This window comes from Stegostoma tigrinum, chromosome 29, assembly GCF_030684315.1.
Source record: "Stegostoma tigrinum isolate sSteTig4 chromosome 29, sSteTig4.hap1, whole genome shotgun sequence".
Classification (NCBI taxonomy): domain Eukaryota; kingdom Metazoa; phylum Chordata; class Chondrichthyes; order Orectolobiformes; family Stegostomatidae; genus Stegostoma; species Stegostoma tigrinum.
Window position 1 is genome coordinate 27,007,397 of NC_081382.1, and position 23,685 is coordinate 27,031,081.

At 39.5% G+C, this 23,685-nt stretch overlaps 1 protein-coding gene across 9 annotated transcripts in view; it reads right to left on the reverse strand.

Annotated features, from left to right (window-relative positions):
- Positions 1 to 23,685, reverse strand: part of mapkap1 (MAPK associated protein 1) — a 271,311-nt gene that overhangs the window by 91,563 nt on the left and 156,063 nt on the right. For 8 of the 9 annotated variants that reach the window (XR_009442769.1, XM_059638269.1, XM_048558771.2 and 5 more), the window contains one exon: positions 23,341 to 23,453. Coding sequence is in view for 8 of the 9 variants with exons in the window: in XM_059638269.1 (XP_059494252.1) it covers positions 23,341 to 23,453 (113 nt within the window). In the remaining variant the exon portion in view is untranslated. Of the gene's footprint in view, positions 1 to 21,267; positions 21,377 to 23,340; positions 23,454 to 23,685 lie in introns of those variants that run through there. The other variant, XM_048558777.2, reaches the window with a different exon arrangement.

The window sequence follows — 23,685 nt, forward strand, 5'->3', positions numbered from 1 at the left end:
GAATGCCAGCTCAAGTACTGCCAGAAATAAACTGCAGTTGCCTCCTGACACACAATTCCATGGGTTTCTTGTCACTGCCGATTCTACTCTTCTTTTGGAATGTATTCACCACTCTTACTGAACAGGTTCCTTAAAAGGTCCATTGGGTCCATTTACGTACGTACTGGCTGCCGTTCCAGACCCAACCAACTTGTTTCTTTCCCCACTTTGCAAACCCTACCTCACCTTTTGCCCAATCCAATCCTTGCTGTTTCACCAATTCAGTCACTTTTAAGTTCTTCCCAGTTCTTTTGTTTCCGTCACTCCATCAAGCTTAACCCGATCCATGATATTCCTCTGACATCCACAAACATGTTTTTTGCTATCCACAGCCATACTGTTGGCAGAAGTCACATCCTGACAAAACCCAACTCACAAGTGGTAATATCTTGACTCTTGCTGAATCTCTCAAAAGAGCAAAACTTGCACCAGCTTATCCAACCAAACTTCCCCAGTAGAACCAAAATTCCTATCACCATGTGATGCTTTGACTAACCCCACTTCAACAGCATATTCTCCAATCTCATCTGTGCACATGTTCTGAATGAGCTTAGGAGAAGACATGGAGAATGCTGGAGGTACTTAGCTCATTTGTTCCATTTCTTATGTTGCAATTAAAGCCAGGCAATTTTATTAATTACTTCTCTTCCTACCACTGCATCAAAACTTTGGAAGTCGTTCAACTTTCCGTGTACACCCAGCACTACTTGTATATTACCCTACTAGCTCCTCCTCTGCTTCTTTGTCAGACTACTTCATTCACATTTGGTCTTGCAAAAACAACTACTTCCTCTAGTTAGACATTATGAAGATAAAAGACAATGTACGTATCCTACACTGCACCATGTCCTAAAGGTCCAAGTCCTTAAAGCCCAAATGAGTTGAATGGCCTTTCCTATTGCTATTGGAAAATAAAATGACATGTATTGAAATTGGAAACTTACTGTTATATAATCAACAGAAAAACGAAATTAACTGCAAATGTATGCAGTCTTCCTTGTCAAGCAAGGAAAGTCTGCACACTTGCCTGGCGAAGAAATTGACTCAAAAACAAGTACTTTTTGACTCCAAGGCAATATACTGCAGGTTATGGAAATTTGAGATAAAAACTGGAATTCACGTTTTATGAAAGATAATTGACCCGAAACATGAACGCTATAACAGCATATGGTAATAGAGCAGAATTAGACCATTTGGCCCATTGAGTCTGCTCTGCCATTCAATCACAGATGATATGTTTCACAAACTGATTCTCCTGCCTTCTCCCCATAGACTTTGATATTTTGAATAAGATGGTAAACTGGGTAGCATGGATCTTGCAGCTGCTCTTGAGATTGCAAGCTTATAACTAGATTTCTAATCATGATTACATTTCAGTTGTATAAGATTTTTGTTTCGATTCGTTCTGGTTCTTTTATAGACAAAAAGCAAGAAAAATGTTTTTTTGCCCCAAATAGCGTTGTGTTTAGTGATCTTTTGAAGAGAACTACACATGGATTGCTCAATTTTTTTTCCCTATAATTATACGCTAAAAAAGTTATATGCATAGGATGAGAGCTTTTCTTAAAAGTGGCTAAAAGAGATTTTTCTTAAATCGTACAGAGGACTTCTTTTTAAAAAAAAAGAGTTGTTTAAGGAGTTTTTGAACAGGCCTGTGTGTGGATGGCTCTGGAGTCAAATTTTTTGCTGAGTAACAGGATTAAAAGCTGTCTCTGAACTACCTGAGGAGTTGTTTTTAATTTGGCTGCTCAACTTAAATGGCTGGTGTTTTTTAAAAAAATTAAACTTTTTTTTTGTTTTTTGCATGCTTAATGTTAATTCTTTGGGTAAGGAAGGTTAGTTCATTTTATATACAAAGGTGTTATTGAAAGGTGCTTCTTTTTAGGCCTAATGTCATTGACGGCATACAAGAAACACAGTGGGACGGGTAGTAGATCTAGAGAAGTGATTACAGAGAAGGATCAGTCAGATGGATGGGTGACTGTCAAGAAAGGTAAGAAGGTAGTTCATAAGTCTCCTGTAGCTATTCCTCTAACAGATTTTCAATTTTGGGTACTGCTGAAAGAGATAGTCTTAGAGTAAAATGGAAGAGGCAGTCAGGTCTTGTGCACTAAGAATGAATCTTATGTTAGGCAATGTTTGACAAAATTTAAAAGAATAATTGCTACAGGGGACTCTATGTCAGGGGCACAGGAGGGAGATTCTGCAGCAGAGAGTGAATCTAGGATAGTATTTGATGTACCATATGGCCTGCTTCCACACTGCAGGGAATCTATGATTAATCAAACTAACTCTGAAGAATTAAACTGCACTTATTTCAATACAAGGGGTCTAATTGGTAAGGCTGATGAACTCAGGACATGTTTGGCAACATGGGATTGGGATGTCATAGCTATGGCAGATACTTGGTTGAAGGATAGACAAGACTGGCAGCTCAATGCTCTGTTAGATGCTATGAGAAGGACAGAAAGGCACACAAGAAAGGAGGGGCAGTAGTGTTTTTGATTAAGGTAAATTTGCCGCTGTAACGAGAGAAACTATTTCTGAAAAATCATCCAGTACAAATATATATATTGAAATTGGAAATAAGAAAGGAATGACCACATTGATGGGACTGAACTATAGGATCCTCAATAGTCAGAGGGAAATTGAGGAACAAGTATGTACAGAAATCTCAAAAAATGCAAGAATAATAAGTTTGTAATAATAGGCAATTTTAATTTTCCAAACACTGACTTGGGCTACCATAGTGTAAAAGGTTTGGATGGTGAACAATTTGTTTAATGTGTTCAAGAATTTTTTTTTAAAATCAATATGAAAATACTCCCAATAGACAAGGAGAAAAACCTGACCTTCTCTTGGATAAGAAGGCAGGGCAAAGTGACTGAATGATAGTAGTGGAACGCTTTCGGTCCAGTGACCATAAATCTATAAAGTTTTAAAATAATTGTAGAAAGCCTTCCATAAAAGTAAAAGCTTTTAACTGGAGAAAGTCAAATTTTAAGGATATGAAACAAGAACTTTCAAAAGTTGACTGGAGTAGTCTGTTCACAGGTAAAGGAACAGCTGAGAAGTAGGAGACTTTCAAAAGTATGATAATGAGATTTCAGAGTCATGTTCTTGTTAGAGTAGAAGGTAAGGCTGGTAGGATTAGGGAACAATAGATGAATAAAGATACTGAAGATCTAGTCAAGAATAAAAATGAATCGTACTTTAAATGCAGACAACTTGGTTCAAATGAATCTCTTGAACAGCATGAACAGTGTCAGGGCATTCTTAAGGCAGACATCAGGGAGGTAAAGAGGGGATGAGATAGCCTTGGCAGATAAAGTCAAAGATAATCCAAACTGATTCTAAAAGTACATTAAGAGCAAGAGAGCGACTAGGGAGACAGCAAGGCCCTTTAGAGATCAAAGGGGTCAACTCAAAGGTGTTGAACGTCAGGAGATGGGACAGATATTAAATGAATATTCCATGTCAGTTTTTACTGCGGAGGAAGAAATGGTAGTCAGAGAATTCAGGGAAATAAATAATAATGTTTTGAAAACAGTTCACATTACAGAAGAGGATGTGCTGGAGGCATTAGGAAACAAAGGTGGATAAAGCTCCAAGACCTGATCAAGTGTACCCTTGGACATTGTGGGAAGTTACAGCGGAAATTGCAACAATATCATCTGTAACAGGTGAGGTGACATAGACTGGCGAGTGGCTAATGTTGTGTCCTTGTTGAAGAAGGGATGTAAGGAGAAGCCTGGGAACTACTGACCTGTGAATCTGACTTTGGCGATGAGTAAGCTGTTGGAGGTGATCCTATAAGATAGGATCTATATGCATTTAGAGGTGCAAGAAACGTTCAGGGATGATCAGCATGGTTTTATGTAACAGAAATTGTGTCTCACAAACTTAATTGAGTTTTTTGAGGAAGAAACCGAGAAGATCGATGAGGGCAGAGAAGTAAACACTGTTTATTTGGACTTTAGTAAAGCCTCTCACAAGGTTCTGCATAGTGGACTGATTAGTGAAGTTAGATCACATGGGATTCAGGGTGAGCTTGCAAATTAGATTTTAAAAATTGACAACGGTAGAAGATGAAGTGTAGTCGTGAAGGGTTGTATTTTTTGGACTGGAGGCCTGTTACAGCAGTGTTCCACAGGGATTGGTGCTGGGTTCACTTTTGTTTGTCACTTATATAAATGATTTAGATGAGAATATAGAGGAATTATTAGTAAATTTGCAGATGACACCTAAATTAGTGGAATAGTAGACAGTGAAAAGGTTATCTAAGATTACAAAGGGATGTTGATCAATTGGGTCAATGGGCTGAGGAGTGGCAGATGGAGTTTAATTTTGATAAATGCGAGGTATTACATTTTGGGAAAATAAACAAGGATGAGACTTATACAATTAATGGGGTAGTGTGTGGGGGTTCAGATACAGAGTTCTTTGAAATTTGCATCATGTGTGGTCAGGGTGATTAAGAAGGCATTTAGCATTGCTCAGACCTTTGTGAATACGATTTGGGCCATAATGTTGAGGTAGTACAGCATGTTGATGAGGCCTCTTCTGGAGTACAATCTCAGTATGGTCATCCTATTACAGGAAGGATACTATTAAGCTGGAGAGTTCAGAGAAGATTTACAAAGATGTTGCCAGGAATGGAGGATTTGAGTTTTAAGAGGAGGCTGGGACTTTTTCACTGGATTGTAGGATGTTGTTATAAACCTTACAGAGTTTATAAAATCATGAGGGGCCTGGATAAGTTGAATGGCAGGTGTCCTTTCCCGAGGTGGGGATTTCAAGACTAGGGGACATATTTTTAAAGGTAAGAGCAGAAAGATTTAAAAAAGACATGAGGGACAACTTTTTTTTTGAAAACACAGATTCATGTGTGGAACGTACTTCCAGAGGAAGTGGTGGATGTGCATACAGTTACAATGTTAAGACAACATCTGGTTAAGTATATGAATAAGAAACGTTTGAAGGGATATGGGTCAATTGCAGGCAGGTGGGATTAGTTTCGTTTGATATTATGGTCAGCATGGACTGATTGGAACAAAGGGTCTGTTTTCATGCTGCATGAGTAAGAATCTATCTATCTATCTCACACTGTACTTATTAGACTCAATGACTTGGCTTCAACAACCTACTGCAGCTATGAGTTCCATCAATTCACCACTCTCTGGCTGAAGAAATTCCTCCTCATCTTAGTTCTAAAGGGTCATCCCATCACTCTGAGGCTGTGCCCTCGGGGCCTAGCTTCTCCTTCTAGTGGAAGCACCTTCTTCTCATCCACTCTATCCAGGCCTCTCAGAATTCTTAGTTACCACACCGCCCCCTCCCCCCCCGCCCTTTTAACCTCCATTGAGTACAGACACAGAGTCTTCAACTGCTTCTCATACGATAAGCCCTTTGTCCTCACAATCATTCTTGTGAATCTCCTCTTGATTATCCCTCCAAGGCCAGCACATTCTTCCTTCCATATAGGGTCCTTCTGCAGCCTCCCAAACTCCTCGACACTACCTTTGCGTCATTTGTAAACTTAGCAACAATGCCCTTAGTTCCTTCGTCCAGATCGATAATGCAAAACGTGAATTGTTGCGGTCCCAATACTGACCACTGCGCAACTCCACGAGTCACCAGCTGCCATACTGAAAAAGACCTCTTTATCTCCACTATCTGCTTTCCAACAGTCAGCCAATTCTGTATCCACGCCTATACCTTGCCCCTAACTCCATGGGCTCTTATTTAGCAGCCTCCCGTGTACCACCTTGTCAAAGGCCTCTCAAAAATCCCAATAGATCATGGCAACTGGCTCTCCTTTGTTTAACTTGCTCATTCCTTCCTCAAAGAATTCCAACAGATTTGTCAGGTATGACTTCCCCTTGACGAAGGGGTGCTGACTCAGCCCTATTTTACTTGCACTTCCAAGTACTCCACAGTCTCATTCTTAACAATGGACTCTTAAAATCTTACCAAAACTTATGAAGGTCAGGCTAATCGGCCTTAAATTTCCCATCTTCCGCCTCCCTCCCTTCTTAACTAGGGGTGTGACTTTAGCCATTTTCCAGTTATCTGGGACCCTCCCTGAATCCAGTGATTCCTGAAAGATTACCACCAATGCCTCCACAATTTCAATTATCCCTTTCACAACCCTGAGCTGTAGTCCATGTGCTCTGGGTGATTTGTCTACCTTCAGACCTTTCAGCTTCCCTAATACATTCTCCTTAGTGATGCCCAAATGGCATATTGCTGGTGTCCTCCACTGTGAAAAACTGATGGAAAGCACCCATTCAGCTCTTCAGAAATTTCTCTTTTCCACCATTAGTACTTCTCCAACCTTATTTCCAAGTGGTCTAATGCCCACCCTTGAGTCTCTCTCTCTCTTACCTTTTATATATCTAGAAAAATTCTTAGTCTTCTTTTATGCTACCAGCCAGCTTACCCTCATATTTCATGTTCTCCCCTTACTGTTTTTTTTCCACTCTCTGCTGGCTTTTAAAGCTTCCTAATCCTCAGGCTTTTCACTGATTTTCAACTGCATGCTTTTTCTTTTAAGAAACTACTTTCTCACCAACCTGTCCAGAGATGTCATTACCCACTTCTTGAACAGGTACGACTTGAGCATGGGCCTCCTGGCTCAAAGGTTTGGATATCATCAGTGCACCACAACTTCCCTTGTCATCGTGGTTGCCAAGTCCTCCCCTTCCAATGTCGTTTCTTCCTTGAGATGAATTTCTGCTGTATCTCCCAAACTACCCTCAAGCTCCTACTATTGTTGCTACACTGTCTTCCCAGCTAGGATCCCCTTCCAAGCAACTCTGCCCAGCCCCCCTCTCATGTCTTTGTCGTTACCTTTACGTGAAACAGTGTCTCTCTAAAAATACTGCATGACTTACTGGGTATGTTCATTTAGAAATGCTTTTCACACTTTTAAACTAAAGCAAACACCCAGAGAGATTATCGTGGAACACACTGACGATTTTCCCTGGAACTCCTTTCCTAACTCATCTCCTTTGAGTCTGTACTTATCAAGGACTGCAATGGTTCAAGAAGGCAGATTACCACCACATTCTTTCGGGCAATCAGGGATAGGCCAGAAAATGCTGGCCCAGCCAGCAATGGCCACAACGGATATATAAATTAAAAAATATTCGTACGTGCAAAAATGTCATCCCTACAATGGTTTCAAGAATGCTGGGGAGTTGGGGAAAATAGAACTGATTAAAAAGAAAAATCACTGGTCAAAGAACATAAAACATAGGAGGAGTAGGGCATTCCTCCAACCCAACTGGCTCCTCATCGACTCCTCAATATTTCAAAAATCTAATTACCCTTTTCCTTAAATACTTAGAGGGATCGAGCATGCACAATTCTGTAGGGTAGAGCCGTTCATTATATACTGTGGAAGAAATTCCTTTCTATCTCAGTTTAAAATAAAAGTCCCCTGCTCAACCCATTACTCATCCATTAGTAGAAACATCTTTGCAACAGCCAACCAAATCAGCAGCACCCCCCCCGCCCAAATCTTTTATAGCTCAATAAGATCACCCATCATTCTTTTAAACTCTAAAGGGACTTATGGACAACAGAAGTTATTGAAGGCCAGCGGATTTTCTCACTGTGGCGAATGCAATCCCATAAATCTCCAAGTCTCAACTGAGGTGTCTCCAGCCAGTTGGGGGCACCTCATCTCTTGGATCAACATTTGAAAAAGGTCCTAAAATAACTAGAAGACATCTGTTATTGCTTCAAATTGTGTTTTACTTACTTGGCATCACGCCAGTATTTCCGTGCATACTGGTAAATTCATTTCCATAATACTTTTCTGAACAATGATAATTCAACATTAATTTTTATCCATTATAATTGTATTTGTGGAAGGCAGGTGGCAAGAGTCTTAGGGTATGAAAGAACATTAGTTTTTGTAGGTGACACCTGCACACCGAGAAACAGGTAGCTGTAAAGGTACCCCTGGGGGTGTTGGGGCAGTTCATTAACCACTTTCTTCCAAAATGGAGTGTGGAACAAGAATCAAAGTTATGACATCTTTTCAAATCTAAAGCTAAAGATTTCAGTATGCATCACCACGCATTAGCACAAGTCATTGCCAAATACTACGTGCTACATTCAGACATTTCATCCCAAAATTTGAAACAAGCACTTGAACTACACTTTAAGATCTTCTACTGCACTTGTTTTTAAAATGCTTGTGTAAAATCCTAGGAATTAGTCTTATTTTGTTTGTATAGAGAAATATTCCTAAATATGATAAAAAAAAGAGGAAACAGTTCATCAATCCTTCATCAATCCACTGTACCCGGTGCGGCTTCCTCTACATTGGGGAAACCAAGCGGAGGCTTGGGGACCGCTTTGCAGAACACCTCCGCTCAGTTCGCAAAAAACAACTGCACCTCCCAGTCGCAAACCATTTCCACTCCCCCTCCCATTCTCTTGATGACATGTCCATCATGGGCCTCCTGCACTGCCACAATGATGCCACCCGAAGGTTGCAGGAACAGCAACTCATATTCCGCCTGGGAACCCTGCAGCCATATGGTATCAATGTGGACTTCACCAGTTTCAAAATCTCCCCTTCCCCTACTGCATCCCTCAACCAGCCCAGTTCGTCCCCTCCCCCCACTGCACCACACAACCAGCCCAGCTCTTCCCCCCCACCCACTGCATCCCAAAACCAGTCCAACCTGTCTCTGCCTCCCTAACCTGTTCTTCCTCTCATCCATCCCTTCCTCCCACCCCAAGCCGCACCCCCCGCTACCTACTAACCTCATCCCACCTCCTTGACCTGTCCGTCTTCCCTGGACTGACCTATCCCCTCCCTACCTCCCCACCTACACTCTCTCCACCTATCTTCTTTACTCTCCATCTTCGGTCCGCCTCCCCCTCTCTCCCTATTTATTCCAGTTCCCTCCCCCCATCCCCCTCTCTGATGAAGGGTCTAGGCCCGAAACGTCAGCTTTTGTGCTCCTGAGATGCTGCTTGGCCTGCTGCGTTCATCCAGCCTCACATTTTATTACCATCAATCCTTACGTTCTTCATTTCGGAGTGTGGATCACATTTGTATCTTTCCATCATGCACTATTCTGCTCATCACTATGAAAGGAAGGCACTTCTGTTTAAGCGGTAAACCATTTTCCACCCGTGACTGCCAGGAAAGCTATCAACCGAAAATCTGAACATGTCCATTGAGACAAGCCTCTTTGGACTTATCCAACGTGACTGATTCTAATTAAGTGTCTGCCGTAACAGCTTCCTTTGCACATTCATCTTATGCTTGAGAAAAGGGATCACTGGAATCAGGTAGCAGTGTTCACTTTTTATTTAAGCTTCCAAAATTCTGGCACTAGACACATAACCTACAATGATACAGTACTTCCATTAACCCCCCACTGTTTCCCTGTTGATGCTGTTGTTGTTCATAAACTAGCTGTTTATAGCAATGGTAGTTTCCAGGTTATTTCCTTGTCTTTTTTGTCAGAACTAAGGTACATTAAAAATATGCAGGGCTAAGAAATCACAGAATTATAACTAAGCGCCTTGAACATAGTTTAAGCTCAAGTTTTAAAATAATCTGATTCAGAACAATGTTGACACTGACAAGTGTAATGAAGTTTTCAAGATTATAACAAAATTAAGATTGAGAAGAAAAATATTTTCTGCAATGATGCTCCTGCACTATCCATGCACAAAGTACACCCCTCAAAGCAAAGAATATATAACATGGTAATTGGATCTCACACTGTCATCAAGTTTCTTTCATTGTTCCTAAGGGGTCATGGTTGATAGAATCCCACAAGGTTTACTCAGCTTGACAGTTTATTCATTATATAGGTACACCCATTTTAATTTCAAGTTAAACAAGAGAACAATCTTTGAGAAACTAAAGTACTTTCAACGTAGACTTTTGACTTAGTTGCTTCTGACCATCACCTCAAATCAGAATATTTTCATTTAATGGAGGCAAAGAATATTTTTTGAGATGTTACTACATTGTCGATGTTGGAAGATCATAGCCAGAGGTTTTCTGGACTACAACAGCCTAGGTTTTAATGCTAGATTTTACTGAATTCACGTTTTACCAATTGCATACTAGTTTAGTGATATTGCCGTTATACTGCCACCTCGCCTGAGTAGGAAGGATCATTAAAATTAAACAGTAAGCAACTACATTAAACGCTGGTTTCAGAGGTATTTGTGGACGTACACAAAACCATGAAATTAACATGAGGATACAGCATGTAATTAGGAAGGTCAACAATACTGAAGTGGGGTTTGGAGCAGAAGAAAAAGGAAGTCACTGGTGATTTTGCTGCATATACCTGGATGACAAGACACAAAGGCCAAAACCATATACAAGTAAAACTGTAGTTACCTTAGCAGTGGTGCAACAAAGGCTCACTGGATTGACTTCTAAGAGAAGAGGACTGTGCAATAACAGATTGAGCAGAATGGGCTGATAAACTTTGCAGTTTAGAAGAATGACAGGTGATCTCACTGAACTACCAATCCTTGGGATTTCTGAGATGCTGAGAAGCTATTTCCCACAGAGAATCAAGAACTCAGTGGCACTCTCAGATAAGCAGCTGGCCATTTAAAACAGAGGAAGAGAAAAAATTTCTTCAGAGTTGGGAATCACAAATTCGTTACCTCAGAGGGCTGCGAATGTCAAGTTGTTAAGCATATTCAAGATCAAACCAGTAAACTTTGACTTGAAGAAAATCAAAGGAAATGGAAGTTGAAGTCAAAGATCAGCTGATATTATTTAATGGTGAAGCAGGCACCAGTGGCAGAAAGGCCTTCTACATTCTGATGACGTGACGACAAACCATTCATTCTATAACAAAACGCAGTAAAATCGTACTCATTGCCTTCAGTCCCAACTACAAACTATACACTCCCAATCATCAACACCAAGGCTGCCTATGTTTATCCCATAATATTGCTCAACTCCATCTGTTTTAGTTCATTTGCTGCTGAAACCTTCACCCAAGCTTTTGTTACCTCTAGATTTAAATATTCCAATGCACTCCCACATTCTAACTTTCATAAAGTTTGAGATCATCCAGACTTCAACTGCCTGTGTCTTAAATCGCACCAAACTCTGTTCACTTATCATTCCTGTGTTCACTGGCCCATACATGCTTGTGATCTGGCAATATTTCAATTTCAAAACCCATTTTTTCCAAAAACTTCCATGAACTTGACCTCCCCGACCTCTATAATCTCCTAGTCACATAACAATAACAAGCTGCTGAATTCCTCTAATCCCAGGTCAGTGTTGGTAGCCACATGTATCTGTATTTCCACAATTCTAGCCCTACAACAGCCCCAACTTTACTTGGTCCAACAATGGCTATGTTTGTCTATAACTGTTCTGAACTCTGAACTTCTCCCAATCTCTACTTAAGTTTCTCCTTAAAACAAAACTTCTGGTCACCTGCTTCAATTTCTCTATATGATGACAGATCAAATTTTGCTTGATATTGCTCCTGTGAACAGCCTTGGACTATTTCACCATATTAACTGCACTTTAGAAGTAAAGTTACTTTTGTTGACATCATGTCTGACATGTTTCCAGACTGGATTTGATATGCAGGATAACAAAGTGTGGAGCTGGATGAGCACAGCAGGCCAAGCAGCATCTTAGGAGCACAAAAGCTGACGTTTCAGGCCTAGACCCTTCATCAAAAAGGGGGATGGGGAGTGGATTCTGAAATAAATAGGGAGAGAGGGGGATGCGGACCGAAGATGGATAGAGGAGAAGATAGGTGGAGAGGAGAGTGTGGGTGGGGAGGTAGGGAGGGGATAGGTCAGTCCGAGGACGGCGGACAGGTCAAGGGGGCGGGATGAGGTTAGTAGGTAGGAAAGGGAAGTGCGGCTTGAGGTGGGAGGAGGGGATAGGTGAGAGAAAGAACAGGTTAGGGAGGCGGGGACGAGCTGGGCTGGTTTTGGGATGTAGTGGGTGGGAGGGGAGATTTTGAAGCTTGTGAAATCCATTTTGATACCATTGGGCTGCAGGGTTCCCAAGCGGAGTATGAGTTGCTGTTCCTGCAACCTAGGGGTGGCATCATTATGGCACTGCAGGAGGCTCAGGATGGACATGTCGTCTGAGGAGTGGGAGGGGGAGGGGGAGTTGAAATGTTTCGTGACTGGGAGGTGCAGTCGTTTATTGCAAACCGAGCGTAGGTGTTCTGCAAAGCGGTCCCCAAGCCTCTGCTTGGTTTCCCCAGTGTAGAGGATGCCACACCGGGTACAGGACATGCAGTACACCACATTGGCTGTTGTGCAGGTGAACATCTGCTTGATGTGGAAAGTCATCTTGGGGCCTGGGATGGGGGTGAGGGAGGTGTTGTGGGGACAGGTGTAGCACTTCCTGCGGGTGCAGAGGAAAGTGCTGGGTGTGGTGGGGTTGGAGGGGAGTGCGGAGCGGACAAGGGAGTGGTCTCTCCGGAAAGCAGACAAGGGTGGGGTTGGAAAAATGTCTTTAGTGGTGAGATTGGATTGTAGATGGCAGAAGTGTCAGAGAATGATGCGTTGTATCCAGAGGTAGGTGGGGTGGTATGTGGGGACTAGGGGGATTCTCTTTGGGCAGTTATTGCGGGGGCGGGATGTGAGGGATGAGGTGCAGGAAATGCGGGAGACACGGTCGAGGGAGTTCTCGACCACTGCGGGGGGGATGTTGCGGTCCTTATCTCTGGATTTGATATGCAGGCTGATTTAATTTGATATCCAAATCAAAACATGCTCGGGGCACCACTTATAGCGAGCCATTGACTATGTGAAATAACAAACCCTAAGGGATTCAACATGGAGATTCCAAAACATAGATATGAAAATCTTAGCAGGCACACTCTGTTTTGCTTTCAGCAGATCAATCATGCTTCACTCTTCCCAAATGGAACAGTTCTTTCTTAAAGGCTCCACTGCTCGAAGGAAAGGCAATGTAATGACTAACCGACCTTACACAAACCTACCATTGAGCTGCAGATATAAAAATGTTTGAGTGTTTTACTAGTTGTAACTATAGCTATAAAAATTAAAAATATACATGTGGTTAATGAAGTAAACACAGTCACCACAGTCCCAGAGGGCCATTCAGCTTCTCTCTTGTTAGAGAGACATGACAGGTAGTGAGTTTAACCTGAGGGTCACCACTCATCAGGCAAGTAGAGAGGTTGGGAAGCATGACCTTCATGGCAATTTCAGCCAGAGAAATGTGCTGTTGGCATCGTTCAGCATCGCAAACCAGCCAACTGAATGAGCTGAACCCCTACTTAAATAAATATGTTTAATAATACTGCAAGTATTTGTACAATTCTTAGTAAAATTGCTGTACTTGAAATCTTCAATAACAATTCAAGACCTACAATGGTTCTGCATCAATGTTTGGCTAGTAGTAATTTTTCCAGAAGGTGCACAGGTTATCAGAACTCTATAGTTTAAACACTGCAAATCAGCATGTCTACTCATTACAAGGAGAAGTTCAGTTGCATTCCTACAATTTCCACGTTTGTTGTGCTTTGCTGCTGAGTCACAATTATTAAAGGATACTTTTTGATCAGTTATCCTGACTTCTGACTCACATCAACTGGTAAATTTGTGTGATAATAGGCCAAGTAACGTGGAACACTTCCACCTTACCAAACATGAAATTGAGAAGATGAATTGTTGGCCCTTACCACGCTGAGATGGCATGTTATTTCACTAAGATATTCCTTTTTCCAAACAGTGTACATTAAAATTTAAAAAACCTTCACATTATAGTTCTGTTATGTATCTTCTGGAAATTTATATACATAATTAACATAATGCCTCCAATGCCAGTATATTTGTACAACAGCTGCCAAAACCAACTCTGAAGACTAAGTAATGAAATTTCCTGCCTTTAGACTCTTTTCTTTCCTTCCAGTCTTAGTAGCTCCAAATTTGGAGCATGATAATTGATAGTCAAAGAAAGGAAGTAAAATCCAAAATCTAGAGGGCAACAATTAAAATATTTTTAACAGGGCAATCTGATGTAGTCAATCAATAGTTACAACAAAATGCAACTATCATTTCTTTAAGAAAATTAACAAGTAGAATTCCAAGCTTATCAATATTTTCAATGAAACTTAGCTCTTACATAAAAACTCTGCATAAAGTTCTGAGAACAATAAATGCTAGAGATCACAGCAGGTCAGGCACATCCATGGAGACAGAACAATCTAACGTTGAGTCTAGATGAGTCTTTGTCAGAGCTGACATGATAGCATAAATTATGCCTCCTCCACGCTTCACATCAGCTCTGAAGAAGTCATCTAGACTCAAAACTTAAGTGTGCTCTCTCTCCATGGATGCTGCCTGATCCACTGTGATCTCCAGCAATTGTTGTTTTCAGTGCAGGTTTCAGCATCTGCAGTAGTTTGTTTCTACAGCAAGTTCACTGACACAGATTTCTGACAGCCTGAATTTAAAATTTTTTGAGACAATCACAGGCCATGTAATCACTGAAAAGTACACAAGAAATTGATAAGTTATTTTACAAGAACAACAAATTTGCCATTTATTACATGAGATTGGCTTGCAATTAAGTGTATTCAAACACAGAAGCTAAGAAACAAGAAAGAAAATGTCTTCCTCATCATAGATAAGACAACGGGAACAAATTCACATTGTTAACCAGAGATCAATACACTAGTGTCAAGAAACATCCCTGGCAATGGGCTATTTTAATTATGACTAAATATTTTCCCATTTTGTATTCGTGATTACCAAAAGGCACAAAAGAAAACTTTGAAACCACAGAGAACATTCAACACAGTGATTTTTCACTCTATAACATGTCTCATGCCAATAACATTTAGTATTTTTTTCATGTGTGAAATATATGCAGGTGACTCGCTTTAGAAGAAACATTTTAGGAAATTTAATAACACTAGTATGGCTTTTCTTAAATATTTGAATTAGTTTAAGTACTTAAACTGAAGAAACTCTTACTGTAGATGAATCAAGCGGGATTTACAATATTTTTTACACTTGGTATCACTTTTTGCACACTTAAATCGCTTTCTTTCTTTTAGCTGAAGAACGTTGAAAAACCCATATCTCATTTCTACAACAGAAAACACATATGCCAACTGCTGGTTTCACACTTCTCTTTGCCGAAGGCTAATGAAACTTACCATGAACGTGACTGACTGATTTGATTATTCCATATTTCCTTAAATTAGCCTGCCTGAAGATGTTATGACATCCGAGGAGCAGGTGGGATTGGATCCTGTGCTTTCTGAGCCAGAGGTAGGACACTATGACTGCATCCCAAGAGCCCTCTGATTTGATTTTTTTTCTTCATGCTTAAATGGCTTTTCTAAAGATCTTAACCATCCATTTCTTAACAAGTCAGCAATAAGTCATCTGATGTAGTAAGTTTCAAAACGATCCTATTCAAGTTTTTCTCTCCTGATTTTAGAGCATGTTGACATCACATTCCAATCTGGGGCCTTAGCCATTTTATTTGCAAGAATGCAAAATCTTTTGAAAATACAGCTTGCTTTTCAGTTCTATGATGTTCATGAGGCACTAATCTAAAGCATTGATAAATAACAGTAATTATTCATATGCTTGGGTGCCAATATTTTGAGCAATTATTGTCACTCGATACAAATTATACTTTAAAACAAAAATAAAATATTTCCACTAATCCATCTGATTTTGCACTTGAAAAACATTACCAGTGCTTTCACCACATACCAGAATTAGCATTCATCAATATTTTTTTTTGAACAGACTGAGGAATTATTTGTGTATGGGAAAAAATATTTTCATTTAATTTTAGTAGTATAGCAGAATACAGAACTTACTGAAAAATGGCTTCTTATACTTTCTGTGACCACTAAAGCTGTTTGTGATGTAATACAATTCCAGAAATAGTAATCAGCAAATTTAAAAAAAAAACCTGCAATTTCGAAGTGGATTGAAATGCCCAGGTTATGTTTTTCTGGTCATAGCTGAGAGCCTTCTAATGTCGGCAAAAACTGTTTAAATATTTCCCTGGCACAATGAGCTAATCTCTCCCTTGCTAGTAAGATAATGTGACCCCCAGAATGCATAAAGTCACCTAAAAAGCGAACAAAAGCAGCTCTCAAAAATACAGAACCATTCATCGAAGCTAACGACTTGTTCATTATGAGTGATGATGGATAAAGACTTCTCATGCTGAGATGAAATCAAGATTTATATGCATTGCTTCCTCCTGCAACTTGTGGGAAGATCATCATCATTTAATTCTATCTCTGCGGCCAGTGATGGGCATCCAGAGAGCTGGTTATCAAACGGCGCAGTCAGCTGGCAAAATCAGAACGTGCAGTTGGCACATCTGGACTGCAATGCCACAGCTGAGGGTGAACACTGGCTTTTGGCAAATGGCCAAATTGCTTACAGACGCTAGAAGGTTTGATCCACAACCACCCCAACGGCTTTTTATTAGAATCAGATTTCAGATTGTTAAATGCTCCTCTGCCATTTTCTTTTTACAACTCTTATCAGTCCCACAGAATATGGCCTTAAGAGAGCTCATCCATGTCCTTTCAGATTTTAACTATTCAAAGTTTTAATAAAACTTCATATTTCATCCACAGATCGTTAATTAAATATTTGACAGATTGTAATTCAAGAAAGATTTTTCAAAATGCTGGAATTGCCTCCACACTCTCTTCATTTTGTGTGGATGAGATGTCAACGTTAACCTCTTTAGTACAAAAACAGACAAATTTAAGTATATTGGGAATTATTAACTCAAGCAAGAATGGAGATATAGGTTTTGGACTTTCATTTTGGGGGTGGGGGGGGGTTAGTGCTTTACTTGGAACTTCATTGATAAACAGAATTTAACAACTGAAATTTATGACAAAAAGTTCAAAATTAAAAGGAGTGGTCTGTTCATAACTGCACAATTTTATATTTCATAGCAGGTGATGATATTTCACTTTTGCATCTTCAAATTAAGATTATTATTTGAGTTATTGATCTTAAAACATGCAGTAAATTCTGGATTACACACCAAAGAGGCTAAAGGAGTTCAAGACGACATTTTAGATGTTGAGCAAATCTTTATTTTTAGTAAAAATCTGAATTCAAAGTTCATGTTTTCAAATCCTAACATACAGCCCTGAAGGCTATCCATCTGCTGCATTAAAAAGTCAAGCCGACATGCTCCACTGATATTGACTAGGGGATCCCCGTGGAATGCATCCACAAGCGAGCACTAATAACACTGCAGTTGGTATGTTTCCAGACCAATGAGGAGTTGTCTTTTAAACTCAATCCCCACAGAGATTTTATTAAGTCTTTGTAACTTCACTGCAGGGATTACACTTTTGTAGGGATACTTTTTTTGAAACAGAAAGATACCAATTAGTCTTGAAATGAACTAACTATGCCACCAACAATGCCAGCTTGTTGATATGGTCTATTGGAATCCCCATGATGGATGTCAGAGCAAGCCAGTTTGACTTTTTAAATACATCCATAAAAGATCTGCAGAACAGCTGGAAAATCTTTAAAATCTACAAAAAATGAATAGTTTTCCCCAATTTTACATTTACTTTCAAACGTGAACTGAAGATCACAGCACAATGAATGAGACTCTAATTTCACAGTACTACAATCAATGTTTGGAATATATTGGTGGGCCATTATTAATGTTAAAAGGAACCGATTTTCTAACCTATCTATTTCCTAGATAGCTTCATTAGAGGCTTATTACATTATAGGTCCCATGATCCCAACTTCAAGATTATTTTCCCATTTTGCAACAGTCATCACTGGTAATGGATCTGTATTTTAAGTACGAAATAGTACCTGCACTGCCAGTATTGCCGGATAGAGTTGTAAATGACAGTGTTTCGGTACCAGTCCAGTAGAAAATCATAGGATTAACAGTACACATTGAGACTGCTGCATCTCGTTAGATCTTACACCAAGACTGCCAAATCCTACTTAAATTCCCACCTCCTTTCCTCATATAATTTTATATCTTTCCTTTCTAAATGTTTATCCAATTTCCCTTCAGTGCTACAATCTCTGTCTCAGCAATGAACTGTGGTAAAGCATTTGATGACTTGGGGAAAAAAAAACTTCAATTTTCCCCTTTATTATCTGGCAATAATCTGTAACTATAACCAACTGCTAACAATCAAATCAGTCTTCCATTATTTATTCCCCAGGAACTTTTCAGAGTTTAAAAGTCTTAAATCCCAAATATATTTATTGGTTACATATCAGAAGACATCAAGCTATTAGGCGGAGAAGGTCTCAAGTTCAATTGTCAGTCTGTTACTTCAGTTTTCTCTGGTTTAGTAACATAGGAACAGAGAGGCTCATCAAGACAGCCCTACCATTTAACATGACCACGGCTAACTAAACACTTCAATGTCGTTCATCTGCCCCCATCCCATAAACCTGCACACCACTTGTCATTAGAAATTTAACAATCTCTGCCTTAAACATACTCAAAGACAGAACTTCCATAGATGAATGTGGGAGAGAATTCCAAAGGTTCACAACTCTCTAAGCAAAGAAAATTCTCCACATCTCAGGCTTTAATACCACCCCCCCCATTATTTTTAAATTGTGCCTCTGATTCTAGACTTCTCAACTAGAGAAAACATTCAACCTGCTCTGTCTATCCCTGGAAGTATTTTGTAAGTTTCCATCAGATTACCTCTCATTCTTTGAAACTCTAGAGAATAGAGTTTTCCCAATCTCTCTTCAAAGGACAGTCTAGCCATCCTATAAACAAGACTGTTGAACATTTATTGCACTCCCTCCATGGCAATAAGGAGGGAGACTAAAACTGCATCCAGCACTCCAGGTGTGTAATTAAGCCCCATAAACAAGTGAAACAAGACTTCACCACCTCTGTGTTCAAATCCTCTTGCAAGAAAGGAAGACGAATGAAATGTTAGCCTAATGGTTTGCTGCACCTATGTTTTAGTGGCTTGTTGACAAGAACACTTTTGAACTTCCACACTTTCCTATCTCTTATCACAGAAATTCTCTCCACATTTACTTCTCCTATCAAAGTGGACAACTCACATTGATATTCCATCTATTCTGCTCTTGTCCAAGTTCTTACGAAGCTGCTTTACGTCATGCTTATGACACATTCCTTCTGAGCTTGGATCATCTGCAAATTTGGAAAAATTACATTTCACCTCCACCTCCAAATCAGTGATGCATACTGTGAACAGCTGGAGCCCAAATACTAATCCTTGCAGTATCCCTCAATTCACAGATTGACAACATGAGAATGACCCACTTATTCCTGCTGTTTTGTATCTGTCAGCCAATTATTAATCGATGCCAATACAGTATCACTCAACCCATGGGCTTAAATTTTTTCTAACCAGCCTACTGTGGGGAACTTTACCAGAGGCCTTCTGAAAAAACTAAGGATAAAATTACTCACGACTCTTCATCGACTTTGTCGGTAAGAACTTCAAAAAAACTTCAACAAGCTTATTAAACACGATTTGCCAGTCTCAAACCCATGCTGACCACAAGGGGTCGTCTGGCAGAATGGCAGTGTCCCTATCTTTGACATGGGGGCCTAGGTTCAAGTCCCACCTGCTCCAGAAGTGTGTGGTAACACCTCTTTCAAGTTGATTTGAAAATATTTGCATGCTATGCCCAATGAGATCATCATCATTATCGGATGTCTATTTATTTAATCCTTTATATTAGACTGTAGCATTTATCCTACTACTGATACATGATGAACAGGCCTGTGTTCTGTTTTCTCTTTTGCTACCTTTTAAATAGCGTGTTACATTTGTTACCTTCAAATCCACAGGAATCATTACCAAATCTAAGGAATTTTGGTAGTTAATTTCTTCTACAGCCATCTCCTTCAACACTCAGATACAGATCTTCAGGTCTTGTAAATTGATTAACTTTAAGCCCTAATGACTTCTCTACTGCTACCTTCTTATTAGTGCACATCCCCTTCAACTCCTCATCATTAACTACTAGGCCTCTAGTTTTGCAAGATTTTCTGGTATGCTCCTCAATGAAAACAGACAGACAAAGTAAGCATTTAGCTTCTCTACCATTTCACTATTCCACATTATAAATTTTCCTAACACTGGTTGTTTTGGACCTACATTAATTTTAGCCAAGCATTTGCTTTTTAACTTACCAAGAGCACTTTTTACAGTCCATTTAAGTTTTTTTGCTAGGTTGAATTCATATTTTATTCTCCCTTTCCATATCAGTTTCTTGGTCATCTTTTGTTGTATTCTGTAAACCTCCCAATCTTCAGAATTACTGCTATTTCTGGCAGCTTTTTAGGCCTTTTTTTAAATCTCAGAATCCTGAATTTCCTCTGCAATCCATATGTTGATTGACTTTTTTTTGTTTTAGAACCTTAAAGGAATGTCTAGCTGCTGTAAGTCATGTAATTGTTCTTAAATGACGATACCTTGCCTTTCTACAAAAAGCCTTGTAATGTATTTTCCCATTCATTAGCCAATTTGTGCCTTCGTAATTACCTTTATTCAAATTTAACTCCTTGCTTCAGAAAGAACTACCTCACTTTCAAACAATGTAAACATTGTCACACATCCCTAAAGGTTCTTTTATGAGATTGTTAATTATCCCTTTTTCACTGGCTTCATTATGGCTCGATAAAATCATCCCCAACACACTCTAGAAACTCATCTTCGATGGTTTTAGTGCTCAATTTGTTTGTCCAATCTTTGTGCACATTGAACTTACCAATGATTACAGCCTATGCGACCAGCTTCTCTCCAGTCTTGATTTATGCCCTGTACTGCTACGACTATTACTGGTGAACTATAATTAACTCTAAACCCCCAAAGTTTCCTGTCCCTTACAATTTCTTAATTCTGGTGAAACAGATTCCACATTTTACTTCCAATCTGAGATCCTCCTCCTTTCCAACGTACAGATCCCATCCCTTAGTATCAATGTAACACCAGCAGCTTTTCCTTCTTGTTTGTCTTTATTAAACATCAAATATCTTGGAATATTCAGTTCCCAGTCTGGTCTCCATGCAGTCATGTTTCTGTACGATGATCAGATCATTGAGTTAGTGGGTTAGCTAGGACATTTTTGCTGTGGACTTTCCAAGCTAGGAGAGGAGACACAAAAGGGAGTACCTCTAATTGGTATTCAGCGCCTGTCCAGTGGAAAGCTCATGTAAAGACTGGCTGAAAACAGGTTTAGGCTCGGTGTTCTTCTCCACAACACGTGTCGTAGTCTCTAAACTACTACCATTTCCAATCTTGGCACCCATATTGATATTGAATACAATTCCCTCCTGCAACAGAGTAAAGTTTCATTCACACTATTCACAATCTCAGCAATTTATTCGACTCGAAGCTCAACTTCCGGCCCTTTAACCACTTTAACTCAAAGAACACCTGGTCCCCACTTTTATAACATCATCCATCTTGCTGCTGAAGTCCATTGATCAATTCTAATGCTCCCCTGGCTGGTTTCCCATCTTCCACCAGCCATAACCTGATCTCATCAAGCTCTGCTTCCTATATCCAAAGCTACACCAAGTCCCATTCATTACATCTGTAATTGCTAACCCACACTGTCTCCTTCTCCACCAACACCTTAAATTTAATGTCCTCATTCTTCTGTTCAGTTTCCTGTATGGTTTCATTGTAATCTCCAAGATTTCTGCAGTCCTTCAAGTTTATGCCAGGTATGCACCTCTCCCTTTGCCCCAACATTGATGGCCATGCTGACTGTTGGAACTGGCACCAAGCTCTGAAATTCCTCCATCAACATCACCACCTCTTAACGGAGACAAAGTGCTCCTTTGAACCTACCTCCATGAATGAGCTTTTAGTTACCCATCTTAGTATCATCTACTCAGGGTCAGTTTTGTGTCATGTGAAGTCTTGAGACAATTTAATATGCCAAAGGCATTACATAAAGGCATTGTACAAGATGCTGCTGCAGTTGTGATGCTTCATGATTGACTAGCTTTCTGACATTCAACAAGAACTTGCATTTATATAATGATTTAATGTAACTAAACATTTAAAGAGGATGTTTACAGTGGGATTATAAAATTTAAATTTGACAGCAAACCGAATAAGGCAACATTAAGGTATTAAGATATTTTTGGGATATCAAAGTCAGTTAAAGAAATAGCTTTTAAGGAGCATAAAGGAGGAAAAGAGAGGGGTAAGAGAGGCAACAAAGTTGAGAAAGGAACATTCCCAACTTTTACTCTTGGCAGGTGAAGCCATGGTGAACTAATTAAAATTGGAGATGATCATAAAACCAAAAACAAGTACGAATACCTTGGCGGTTTGCAGGGCTAGATAAACTGATGCTTTTTAAAATATATAATGGGAAGGGAAATGGCATGAACATGACAGACAGGAGGGGGCCAAGGATATATATCAATTAGGAATAATGTGTATGTCTTGAGATTAAGTATCATGAAGTTACAGATACATCTGTTTTACTAAAGCAAATGCTTTGAGATTACATCCAACAATTGAATTCCCTTGCATCAAAACAATAACAATGGTTTTTGTTGACAGATATTTGAAATGGAAAGAAAAAGTAAAAGCAAAACAAATCAAAGTTTATTCATTGAAACACACTTTGCCTTCAAGAGGCATCAATGACAAGACTCATCTCTTGGCCAATCTGTTTAACACAGATGCTAACTGAATAAGCAGGTTCTGGTTTTAGGAAATCACAGGAAAATCTCTTCATAAAAGTTGCTCCCATCTTGAAAAGAGAAGCTGGGAAAAGAAAATGGAGAGACAGGAAACCTAGAAGTGTAAAAATAGGAGAAATGGCTAGAACGGAATGAAATTGAAATAATCTTTGGTTGCAATAAGGAAAGGAGAAAGTATGATGAAAACAGGTAATGCTTTTCTACAAACGTATGGGAAAAATTGCATCAGCATTATTTGGTGTGAGCTACTTTAGATTTTGCAATATCACTTTATAGATGTGAATTATTATTTCTGATAACTAGATCACAGATTTACAACATTAGCATATTAGGTAAACATGTATAAATCTGGACAGCCCAATGAGCATAAGATTCTCTGATCCTGAGCAAGCTAAGTGTTAAAAATGGGAATGGTAGTTCTAAGTTTAAAGCTTAGAAAACACAAGACTACCAAAATTTGTAAAAGCACATACATAAACGTCACAAGCTGCATTACATCAACGTGCATTAAATCACCACATTAGGCATAACTCAAATTAATAACCTTAAAATTCATGGTTTCTCATTTTTACCTGCTGCCTTTTGTGAACCTTTTCTCCTTTTTAGAGCTTTCTGCAGAATCTCCTTCATGGTGACATTCATACTGTCAACTTGAATAAGAGAAAATCCACTTTGTGGTGCATTACTGCAATAAGAGAAAAATAATAAATCAACTCTAAGTAAGCTGAACAAAGTGTGGAACTTTAAGTTTATTAATTTCTACATTATATTGATTGCACTTAAAGAGCTACATCTGGCTTAAAACAGCTGATCGGAACAGTTAACGTCATTTGTTTTTATAGAGAACACATTTATTACAAATTCAAAGAATGATCACCATGCAAGACATCACCAGTTGGCCCGCCATGTATGTCAGC